The 12,668-nt window shown below is 40.1% G+C and overlaps 2 protein-coding genes and 1 pseudogene across 2 annotated transcripts; 1 reads left to right on the top strand and 2 right to left on the bottom strand.

The window, feature by feature from the left end:
- Window positions 1-4,121: 4,121 nt before the first annotated feature.
- LOC135802926 (uncharacterized) lies at window positions 4,122-5,180 on the bottom strand. Its single transcript, XM_065316536.1, has one exon. It carries the CDS (start codon window positions 5,178-5,180, stop codon window positions 4,122-4,124), a length of 1,059 nt encoding a protein of 352 aa, XP_065172608.1.
- Window positions 5,181-8,492: 3,312 nt separating this feature from the next.
- On the top strand, window positions 8,493-8,992 carry LOC135802930 (histone H2A-like; annotated as a pseudogene).
- A 1,429-nt stretch (window positions 8,993-10,421) lies between these two features.
- LOC135802927 (uncharacterized) lies at window positions 10,422-12,401 on the bottom strand. The gene has a single exon (XM_065316537.1). The coding sequence runs from the start codon at window positions 12,399-12,401 to the stop codon at window positions 10,422-10,424; it is 1,980 nt and encodes a 659-aa protein (XP_065172609.1).
- Window positions 12,402-12,668: the final 267 nt, after the last annotated feature.

The raw sequence follows: 12,668 nt of genomic DNA on the forward strand, positions 1-12,668 counted from the left end.
CAATTTGGTAGAGCGTAATTTCATCGTTTTTATTAATTGGAGGAGCATTTACATTCGTATTTTCTACTCAAAACACAGCCATATCACTGCCTTTATGAACATACTTGCAAATATATTTGATGCTCTTCACAGAACTGCAAAACTCAACATTAATATGAGCATTGTATGTCTTGCTTAGCAGAGGCGAATACGGCACCACCCAACGATTGTCAATCTCAATGTCAACGTTGCTGATATTTTTAATAAATGATTGTCCACATGGGATTTCTTCTGACGATATATTGATATCCGTTGGTATTTGTTATCGCATCATTAGTGAACATTTAGAAAATTAGCAATACGTAACCGGAACGAAGTACAACAATTACTTGCCTGAGTGCTCCGGACTATTCGGTTTGTCTTTGTTTATTTGAAAAGCTTGCATTTCCTCCGTCCTGCTCACAGGTATGATGTTATTGTCGTTCCGGGCGTACAAATTCAAGTACTGCTCAATGGGGAGGTTGTCGACCACTAGTTTGCATCTTACGGGCAGTTTGGATATGACCATTGATTTAGTTTTTGCTGTTGATAGTTGCATGTTGAATTTATTGCTTTTTTGTGATTGCGAAAAGTAATCGTAGGTTGTTCATTCTCTGCAATTATTACTGTGTCAACAGCATAACATACTATTTTCATTTCTCCTGTTGACAGTTAGTAGAACACACTAAAAAGGCAGTACTAGGCTAAATCTGGTCCAAAATGATGTTGAAATAGTTGGGAGGGCTTAGGAGTCTCCTTGTCATATATACCGTTTGGTGTTTATACTGGTTTTGTCAGTTGCTTATTGATTGAAATATGCGTTTTGTACGTATTCAGTTGCTTTATGATTTCCACTGTGTTTGGATGGCATTTCCGCTTGGCTTAGATGGATATCACGTCGCTTAGCCTGACTCTGTCAAACGTTTTGGTTAAGCCAATGAAACACATAAATGCGGGTTTCGCGTATTCGGATCGACTTTTTCTCTACTACTTGTCGTATTATAAATATTGCGTCCTGTGTTGATCGATTTCTGGCCTGAACCTGGTTGTTCTTCTGAGTATGGTAATCATTTGCTGTATTTTTAAAGCGCGAGTTGGTGAATACTCTCTTATAACTGTGCTAACAAGAGTAAACCCTCAGTAATTTTCATAATTCTTTTTGTCGCCCTTTTGAATATCATCTGTATGGCTATACTCGTTTTCCACTCTTAATTTATTTGGTAACGCAATATTTTGAGCTAACGTTCTTGTTTGTTTCAGACTGTAATAATATATTTATGGATATTAATTTAAATTAATTACGTTCACTAATTTAATTGTTTTGTTTAAATGCGGTTAATGACTCCTGCTTTCCTCATAGTGGAATGGGAAGTAATGCGACATGATCTCGTTGTTTTATGTTGATGCAATATACGTCTTGCCCCTTCCAGAATATAAGCGGATAGTGGAGAGCGTCAGTGCGATATGTATCAGCAATGTATTGAAGATTATAATTTCTTCCTCAAATCACAATTTCTCGTATACCTGTACGATCGTCAACCATGATTCCAGCATCGCCTTCAACAACAGGTGCATTGAATCTACGAATATGTTCTCCAGCTGGTGTTTTATCAGGATTAATGACAATAGCGTGATTATCGCTTTGTAATTTGTGCATGTTTGATTTGAATATTTTCAATAATTCATTGTGTTCGTTCAATAGAGCGTCCAAGTCGCTGACTATGCGCCTGGCAAAAATTGAATCAAGGTAATTATAGTCACAACGTGCACTCACGCGATTGGCAACTGCGCTTCCTGAATCCTCGCCGCCCATGAAGTAGATTTGTAAAAATTTATGTGGTCGGTTTTCGGTACTTTCTGCGGAAAACAAATGGAGTCCATTTCTTATATAAACTTGGCTTCTGATTTTGAATGTAGAATTGTATTGTTGACCATTAGCATTGATATTTCGAACTATTTCTGTTGCTCCAAACGATGTCATTTGAAAGCATGAGTTGAATGTTCGAATTGACTTCAGGAATACGTTAGAATTTGGATCCGTGCCGATTAGTAAACCGTTCTAATGGTTCAGGTGGTGTTTCAATTTCAGGTAGTTGCACTTTTCCTGACGCGCAACACATCCCAGGTGACTCATTTTTGAATTTGAGAGCATGACAATGCGAACATTCCTTATCCATAGCACCAATTACTACTTTTGAATGAGCATAATATTCAATATCGGGCTTAAACTGGAATGCTAGACGTCAAAATGAATCAGAGGTAAATACACGATGTACCTGTTGGCGTTGTTGATCATTTGTTCTGGTCTATTAGCCGTGAAACGGCGTGATTGTCGTTGTGCTAATCTTTTTACTTCATTCCGCTCAGCTCGTGTATCTTCCGATTGTTCTTGACGCAATTGCTCCATGTTCACACGTGCATCAGCATTTTGTTGCTGGATTTGTTCTTCGGTTCTTTGGGATCTTTTATCTCTAGTACTTCTGGACTTGTACTACGGCTCAAATCAGCCCCTTTACGTTTTCTTGGCATTGCTCACTATACAAAACACATAATATATAAATGGAATTCATGAAATTACATATTGTTTGTAAACGTTATAGTAATAGTTAGGGCCAGGATTATAGCGAAAATATTTGTTTTATGAAAAAAAAATGGAATAATTTATTTACTATTTTGCCGTTAGGATTAATGAAATTGTTGTGCCAGGTAGGATGTCGTGCGTTCTTCTTCTTCTTCTTAATTTAAGCTTGAGCTTGAGTAGAAACTGGCTTTTTTTCCTGGGATAATGATGTCCAACTATCTCTGCCACCTTTTGTTTGCCTATCTTAACCTCTTCCGGGTGGTAGTGTTACTGTTACGATTTTTGCTGGGTCTGTTGTCGGCCATTCTTCCAACGTGGTCGTTCCATTGTGTCTCCGTCTATTTCTTGCCGCATCTTACTACATCCTGCATCTGACATTTTTCTCGTATGGCCTCGCTTCTCTTATTTTACTGCCGTGTGTATCCTGTAATTGATCTCAGTGTTTGCATTTCAGTTGGTTCCAACATGCATTTTGTAGTGGTGGTGTTCGCTCTCTGGTTTCAGGCGGCATAAGGGAGCACCGGTCTGGACGGCAGGTTTTATATATGTGCGTCTTTTGTTTTGAAGTGTCTATGACCGTGCTCTTCCATATTGCGGTGTGTATGCAGCTGGCGATACGTGCTGCTTTCATGGTTTGATAGTGGACCTCATCATGCAAATTTCCCAGCTTGAAATTTTTGTGCCTGTGGATAAACAAAACTTCATTACTTGTTCGCTAATCGGGCTACCTTTCACTCACAATTTTGCACCTGATTGGGTGTTTAAGTAGCAGTCATACATTTGGTTTTACTGCTTGATATTTTCATGTTGAGTTGTTTGACTTTTGTCCGAATCGGTACAATGCTTTTTTTCTTTAAGTTCATCTTCCGAGCTCGCTATTAAAGTGGCGTCATCCGCGTAGCATATACAGTTGGATCTTAGCGCGTACCCATTCTGTTGCCTCTTCGTTCATGCATGCGTGATTCCCCACGACTATTTGGTCCATTACGGTGTTAAAAGAAGCGGACTGGAGACCGTCTCCCCTTCGTCTTATGCCGGTGTTTGTGTCAAAATGGCTTTGATAATTTGTTATTGCTCATTTTAATTTTTGCGGACTTGCTGGTATTTAATAAGCTTGTATCAGTGACAGTAGTGGAGCCCTCTCCAATGCCTCGCTTGCAGCGCTGCTGTTACATCGGTGAGTTGTACCTATCAAAGGCCTGTGTCATGTCTATAAAACATATATATGCAGGTTTGTTATATTCTCTAGCTTTTTCCATAATTTGCCGGAGAATATGTATTGCGTCGGTGGTAGATCGGTTTTTACGGAAACCTTGTTGTGCCTCGTTGATGTTAATAAGGTCTGAGATTTTTTTGGCCAGGATGCGGGTAAACAGTTTCATGACATTGTTGAGAATCGTTATCTCTGTAGTTGGGCGCGGAAGGTCTTTTCACCTTTTGAAGATTGGGATGGTTACACCGTCTTCCATGTATTCGGTGGTATGGTGTTAGCGCGATTATTTTTTGGAATAAGTGCGCTGTCTTAAGATTTCGCCACACCCTTTATAAGTTCATTTGTGACGTTTTCTTCATCAGGTGACTTTCTGTTTTTAAGTTCTTTCATTGCATCCCTTGTGTCATCCTCCGTTATCTCAAGCAATGTGGTGTTTTCGTGTGATGTTCTGTTTGTAGTGTTCGGTGTTCCTGCCTGGTGGGTGATGTTGTTCCCATATAGAGTTTTAAAGTGGGACATCAGTTTCTCATCTTCGATGCTAACTATGGTGGTATCCTCGTTCACTTCCCTCTTCATGGATCTTAGAACCTTCCATATAAGTTTTTGTGCGCCATAGAAGTCCATCTGCATCTTAGTATAAAATTCGGCCCAGAATTCCTTTTGGATTTCTCGGATTCGAGTGTTTACCGAGTTTCTCACTGCTTTATAGTTGTTAAAAGTATCTGTAGTGGGATTGCTTTTATAAGTAAGGTAGGATTGTCTTTTAAGTGCTGTTATTTCCTTTACTTCTGGGGTATACCATGGTTTTGACTTCTTTTTCTGTGTGTTCTTTAATGTTCTGGATCCTATGGCTTCATCTGCTGCCCTTTTTATACTGTTTAGAATTTTCTGCCAGGTTATTTCAACAGTGTCTTCTTCATTGATCTGTTCACTAATTAAGTGTTGCTTCAATCTCTTCTCATATAGCTGCATAGTACTTTCGTTCCTGAGCGATTCGATGTTGTATTTTGTTCTTGTTTCTGCAACTTTGATCTTTTTTGGATTGTGATGTATTCGAGTTTTGCATAGTACAAGGTTATGGTCTGAGTTGATATTGGCAGAGGTAAGGCTGCATACATCTTCAATCAAGCTTGGGTTAATTGCTCTGTTGGTAACAATGAAATCAATCATGGATGTATCTCCACGGTTGTTTGAAAATGTGATTTTGTGCTGGAGTTTGTGTTGGTAGAAAGTATTGTTTATACGTAGTTCATTTTGGGCACAGAATTCAATCAGCATTTCTCCTCTATCATTAAGGTCTGACTCATTAAATCTCTGCTTGATGCCTTTTATCGCTGTATTGCCAATACGTGCGTTCATGTCTCCCATTATGAATATTCGGTCATTTGTCGCAATTTTGTCAAGTTCTTCCTGCAGCTTTTCTAACCATTCTCGTGTCGTGCGTTAAAGTCACCTAATACTACGGAATTTGGATTTGTGAAAAATGAATTTAATTCGTAAATGTTAGGTGGGTTTTTAGGCGGATTTTGGTAATTAGTGATTTGGGTATTTTCTACTAGGATACTAATGGAATTTTGAGTGTCAGGTAGTTTGTCAAACTGGATTTCTTTTTTAATGTAAATTGCTAAGTTATTGTTATGGATTAGGTTATAGTTCACTATTTTTGGGGGAATTTGGACGGATTTTGTGGCTTCTTGTACGCATGCAATATGAATTTTGTTTTTTTCAAGGAAATGTCGAAACGTAAGGATTTTGATTTTATTGTGAAGGGAACATGCATTCCAGGTAGTTAATTTCAAAATACGGGTGGATTTACGAGCCATAATGTTTTAAAATAATAATTAATTTCTCCACCTCCGTTGGAGCGCTATCTAATTCTGGTTTAATTTTTTCGAATTTGGTTAGGATGTTTACGTTGTCAAATATTTCCCTTCCGTTTTTTTGCTCTTTATTCAATGCTTTATAAAAAGTGTTTCAGTGATCGGATTTAGTTCAAATATGCGCCGTTTTGTTCGATAATCTGTTTCCATCTAGACGGCAACTTCATAATACCTCTCTCGTAGAAGCCCCCCTTCTTATTTGCGAAATAAACTCGGACAGCCACTTTCACAGTTTTTGAGTCTAACTTACACAATCATGGCATTCGCGGACAGGGAACAGGTGGTAATCACTTGGCGCTTGCGTCCGCCGAAAGTGGTCTATGCACAAAAACCTCCCTATCTGAGCTCCCGCAGCTTCTTGACGAGTCATCAACGAAGTGTGTGGTCTGGCGTTGTCCTGGTGGAACACTACACCCCTTCCTACACAATTCTGACGCTTCTGGTCGATTGCCCGTTTCCAAGCGGTCCAGTTGTCGCAGATGGTAGAATTGCTGCCTGGCCATATGGGAGCAGCTCATAGTGGATTCTCCAATCCCACCAAACACACAGCAAACCTTCCTGGCTGCCAACCCGCCTTGGTCACTGTTTGGGACGATTCACCGGCCTTCAAACTACGACCGTTTTCGCTTGATATTGTCGTATGTGATCCATTTTTCGTCGCCAGTCACCATCCGCTTCAAGAATGTAATGAGTTCGTCTCCGTTTCGGCGGCAGCATATCGCAGGCGTTGATTCAATCCACAAGGTTTTTTGCGTCAAATCATGCGGCACCCAAACATCAAGCTTTTTTGTATCCAGCCGTCTGCAGATGGTTTAAAATGGTTTGCGGATCAACTTCACCTCCCAAGGATGTCAATGAGATGCCACATGCCGGTCTTAACTCGGATGTATTCCCGGCGATTTTATCGGTATTTGTCGTCACAGGTCTTCCGCCGGCTGGCTTATCCATGGTGTCGTTTTCACTGGCTCTTGAATCGTCGAAACCATTCCCGTGGTTCGAAGTGAGAGAGCACCATCCTCCAAACACCATTAATCTCACGGAACGTTTAGCGGATTTGCCTTTAACGAAGGAAAACTTTAAAATAGCGCGAATTTCGGCGTTAGTGAACTCCATGTTTACACGTCTATAACTGTTGAACGCAATATCCAAACTAATCATGCATAGCGTCGTTTTGTAGGTCATGTCTAGACCTTTCATCACATGTATAGACTTGCCAGATACGAGCTCTGTAGCGCTTTGTACATAGCCGCGAATTTCAAAAGACAAAAAGGCGGAAGGGAGATATCTGACAACTTTTCGTGCTGTTGGGTGGCAAGGGAGGGTTACTTGTTGGCTTTGGAAGATTTTGTGTTGGTTTTAGTTTAGGTAATGGGAAATTATGTTCGTTAATGTTGAATTTGGGTGTTTTGTCTACTATTTTAATATTTTTATCGTTCACATACCGCGTATATGCTGGGCATCCGGTGTAATTCGCTGGGTGGGGTCCGCTGCAGTTGGTGCACTGTAGAGGGGTATCTGGGTTCTTGTCGCAGTCCTGGGTGTGGTGAGATTCCGTGCACTTCACGCACCTTGGAGCGCTGTGGCAATTTTTCTTTCCGTGTTCGAACTCCTGGCATCTGCGGCACATGGTGACTTGTTGGACGGCTGTACGCTTCGTACCGTATATGCGCACCATCGATATTGTTTATGTCGTTAATGTTTGTTCCGGCACTCAATTTTAGCAAATATTATCTGCTTTCAGTGTCTTTTCTACTTTATAGTTTTTTAACGTATAGAACTCCTGGGTATTGTTGTTTAAAGAATTTCCCCAGTTCTTCCTCTTCTAGGTATGGTACTGTTTTTATGACAATGGATTTCGTGTTTTCTGCTTTTTTACGGTGTGTAAAATATTCGAGGTTGTTTAATCCCTCGAATAATTTTAGCAGTTTATTATAGTCTTGTTCGTTTTTTGGCTATAATTTTAGTTAGATTGCCGAAATATATGATTGGCACAGATGATGTAGTGGCAGTGATTTTTTTGTGAAATTGTTTGTAATCAACAATCTTTGATTTCACAATTATCGGTAGCATATTTGTGTTGTTGTGGTTGCGGGTGGCTGCGGTTTCATCTATTCCCATGTTTTGCGTCGTCGGCGTTGGGGAGGTCCTTTTTTCTTCCTGGCTGGAGTTGTTCCTCCTCTTTCTCTTGTTTTTTAATTCTTGGAATGGCTCGTCGTTGTCGTCATCCTGGGGTTGGTCCTCTGCGCCGTGGAAGTCGGTGTCGTCGTCATCCATCGGCAGCTGGGCGTATCTATTGTTGGAAGAAAGCAAATAATTATTTTTTTCTGTCCTGTCTTAGGTATTTATGGTATATTTTTTCGTTAACGGCCATGGTATGTTCGAGTTGGTTTATTTTGTTTTTTAAAAAAACATTTTAGTCACGAAGTTGTTTTATTAAAGTTGCGAAGTCAAGTTCGTTTGCGGTGGTCGTCATCGGGTGCGCAGTGGAAGTCAGTTGGTTGATATCGCGTTGCGACATGTTGATGTAGTTGTTGTCTGTTCGGAGGTTCGATCGAGACTGAAAAAAATATGTATATCTATATCAGGGGATAGTCGCGGCACCGGTCAGAGCGGAGGCTCCGCCCACTTCTATACTGGCAGTGGGTTCGACAAGGCACGCGCACGGCAAAAAAAATCTACAAATATCCCCTCCACCACCGCAAAGCGCTCATTTCTCGTTCGACCGTCGTCGCGCACGTCAGTCGGCACGTCTGTTCGTTTGGTTTGCATATTCCGCTCAAGTTCGCGTCTTCGAATCACCATGTCCGGCAGAGGCAAAGGCGGTAAAGTGAAGCCGCAAACAAAGTCGCTCATATCGATATGCGCCGGACTCCAATTTCCAGTGGTCGCATCCACAGGCTGCTGCGTAGCTGCAACTACGCTGAACGCGTCGGTGCCGGTGCACTGGTGTACCTCGCCGCCGTTATGGAATATCACGCGAAGTGCTGGAATTGGCCGGTAACGCCGCTCGAGATAACGCTATTGTTCCCGCATCATCCCACTTGCAACTTGCCATCCGCAAACACGAGGAATTAAAACAAGCTGCTCTCGGCGTCATAATTGCGCAAGGTGTGGTGTTTACAAACATCTGCCGTGCTTTTGCCGAAGAAAACCGAAAAGAAGCCTTAAATATCGACATCAATATCAAACGGCCCTTCTCAGGGCCACAAAATAATAAATTTATAGAAAAATTGCCCTCACACACACACACATAAACCTATAATTTTTTATGTTTGAAATAAAAGTGCACAATACAATAAATTAGATTTGTTTTATATGTTTTGAAGTAAAAATATACGCGTCGTGCGCGTGTTGTGTGCTCGCAAATAAAACGAGAAAAAACATGTATTAAAAAAAGAACGAAGATACGCAAGTAAAAAGAGAGCGAACATACAATAAAAAGAGAACGAAGTTACGCGAATAAAAAGAGAGAGAACATACATTAAAAAGAGAACGAAGATACGCAAATAAAAAGAGAAAAAACATATATTAAAAAGCAGGAAAACAAAATAAAAGGCTGGTATATATAAAATAAATTTCCAAAAAAATATTTCACATTCACACTGTGAAAACAGTCAACGCTCAAATCTAAGCCTGCAACGTTGAAGGTTTGACCCTGCGATTTATTAATGGTTATTGCAAAAGATGTCTTTACCGGAAACTGTAAACGTTTAAATTGGAAGGGTAAATCCGATGGTATCAGAGGGATTCGGGGAATCAATACATCTTCTCCGGTACCACATCCTGTGAGTATTGTACACTCTATTATGAAAGTTTTCAATGATTTTACCAGCAAACGCGTGCCATTGCAAAGTTTAGGTGGATTCAGGTTTCTTAATAAAATAACAGGGCAACCTACTTTCAACACCATTTTGTGAGGAGGGAGTCCAGACGGGTTCAAAGAGTTTAGAAATTCTGTAGAAAAATAAACAGCTTCTTCCAAATCGAGAACAGTATCGACCGAGTAGTATATTTTCGTCGGCGCATCAATCTTTGAAATAATCAAGTTATTTACTTTATCTACTTGTTCGTTAGTTGGTGACAGAATCGCTCTTTCTTTAAACCAAGATATCGTCTTATAACTTATGTTATCAATGTCAGGATATACATTGTTGACTAACTCTTGGATGTTGTCTATCAAAACGCAAAGGTTTTCTAGGTCAATCCTTCCCTCACTTTGTGTCAACTCTCCATTGCCAACTTTTAGCAGCATCTCTGGAAATAGCCTGTACTCACGTGAAGATGACGAAACCCTCATATTAGTTTTAAGCTGTAATTTATTGACATGTGGCCAAAGGTTGGATCTTTTTAGGCAAGCATTTATTTCGTCAGCACGTGTTCCTCGAGTCACAACTGGTAGGATTTGACGGAAATCTCCTGAGAACAGAATTGTACATCCACCAATAGGTGAATTTTTGTTGCGCAAATCGCGCATTGTCCTATCCAGTGCTTCCACAGACGTCTTGTTTGACATGGTAGCTTCGTCCCAGACTATTAATGAGCAGTCACGCATCAATTTTCCTGTATTGCTCTGTTTAGAAACACTACAGACGCTATTATTATCATCGGTGGTGACTTTCAGCGGGAGCTTGAATGTGGAGTGTGCGGTTCGGCCTCCTTCCAAAAGCGTTGCGGCAATGCCGGATGACGCAACAGCTAACGCAATTTTTCCGATAGATCTCACTTTTTTTTAAAGCAGATTGATTAAAAATGTTTTTCCTGTACCTCCTGGGGCATCAAGGAAAAACAATTTCCCTTCATTGTTATCAATTGTTGATAGTAATGCAGCGAATACTTTTTTCTGATCGATGTTTAATCGTGGCTCATCTTGAGCTATATTTTGTAAAAGTCTCGTTTGATCGTATGATGTTTCTCTTGTGTATTCGGCACTGTTAGTTAAATCTGAGTTAGTAGTATTAGCTGGCATCGGCAGCCCAAAATCCTTGATCGATTTACCCGAAAGTAATTGCACTACTTTGTTCAATTCCAATAATGCTTCGTCAAATATGTTTTGATCATATTGTACATCATCTGAGTTTAACTCTCGCCGTCGTCGAATCAGAATATCACTGGCCATATTTTCTAGAAATTTATTCCATAGATTAACAGAATCAGTTACTTGACAAAACACTACTATGACGGCAAATAAATATCTTAATGATGTAGCTGAACTACAAACAGCTGCTTCTGATAATGTGTTTTCCCAGTGAGAATCGTCTTCCAAGAGCCCCATAGCTTTGCATGCTGCTTGATAAGTATTATAAACAACACCTTGTACAGTTCTTAGGTGTGCAAAGGATGTCGGTCCTTTTACAATATGCAGTAACATTCTCAGATAAAAGCATTCGCTGTTGTTGGGATGAACCACGTAGACTCTGCCAAGAGCATCCGTTTTTTTTACTCCGGGGAAACCATCAACCGCAGTACCTTGTTTTCGCCGTTGAAAAGTTTTAGAACTCTGGTTCCATGTATAGTAACCTGGAACTCTGTCATATGTCAGTGTTTTGGCGAAGTCATCTTGAGCACATAACTTGAAGAATGCCGTCAATGTTGTATCCCGCGGGTTATTAACAACTTCTTGTATATTGTTCTCTGTGAAATATACTCTTTGTCCATTTTCTAAATGAACTGCAAGGTGGACAATTGTGGGAGCCCGGTCGTGCACTTCGAATGATAAAACCCTCCATACAGCTTCAGAGCTGCAGATGTAACGTCCAGACTGATATTTTTCCCCTTCATTTGGTGATTGTATGCTGAAAGTGGCTTGATCACTGCCTTTATTAATGTACTTAGTAATATATTGAATTGACTTTACTGAATTGCACAACTCTACGTTGATGTGGGCATCAAAAATTTTCAAAAGGAGCGGATTATAGGGAACAATCCATCGGTTATCAATATCATGGTTTCGGACGGTAGCATTTTGCCCACCCTCTTCTGGCGATCGTCGACGATATTTGGGATATCCGTCATCGCTAGTACTTGTTTGAGTTTGGAACGACTTCGGAAATTTTTTGCTGCATTTAGAATCTCGCATACATGGAGAATTCGGATTTAAAGTCCCGCAAGGGCCGTGTACCATATGTTTCTTTACGATTTCGTACAGGATAGGATCTTCATCTTTATCCGGTAATTCAGCTGAAATAACCCTGTCAAATTGGTTTGGTCTAATTTTGTTCACTAACCACACCAACAGGTGTACATGTGGCAAGCCACGTTTCTGCCATTCTATTGTGTACATATGACAGCGCGGCGGACCGAATATATGAGACTTGTTAATGAGGTGCAGGAGTTTCTTTACTTTTAAATGGAAAACTCTGTTAACTATATCGTACCTGTCTTGTGGAGTTAAATTGGTGTAAATATTTTCTTTGATTTCCGGCCAATTTGGGTTACATGTTGCAGTTTTAAATAAATCAGGTTTGCCGTAATTTCTTACGTAAGTCATAGCGTCTTGCGATTTTTCGTGTAAATATCGAGGTCCACCTGTGAATGATGAAGGTAGTATAACCAACTGCCCAATGCCGTTGCGGTGTTCAATCGCCTGTAAAGCATCTTGAAGATGAACGTAATTTTCAGCTCTCAATTTAGTTTGATTATTACGAATGTAGGCCAATCTCTCAGATTCAATTTTCGCATATTGATCTACCAAGTATTGGTTTGTTAACATCCCATATCTAAGCAAAGTATTGAAATTGTTACGTCTTGTCATTATACGGTAGCAATAGTAGTTCATACATGACACTGTTTTACGCAGAGGTGTATCACCGATTGGGTCAACTTGAGAAATATTAATGGCATTACCATTTTCTCCACGACATATCATCAAAGGATATTGTAAGCTGTCATAAGATCTGTGTAACTCAGAAATTTTTTGCAAATTATCATCACGACTATGTAATACTATATCTCTTTTGTCAAATTGCTGTCCAGCTAT

Source organism: Atheta coriaria, unplaced genomic scaffold, assembly GCF_025399875.1.
Source record: "Atheta coriaria isolate IRGN ID8LTWV9N9 unplaced genomic scaffold, Caltech_Dcor_3.1 hic_scaffold_68_pilon, whole genome shotgun sequence".
In the NCBI taxonomy this organism is placed as follows: Eukaryota; Metazoa; Arthropoda; class Insecta; order Coleoptera; family Staphylinidae; genus Dalotia; species Dalotia coriaria.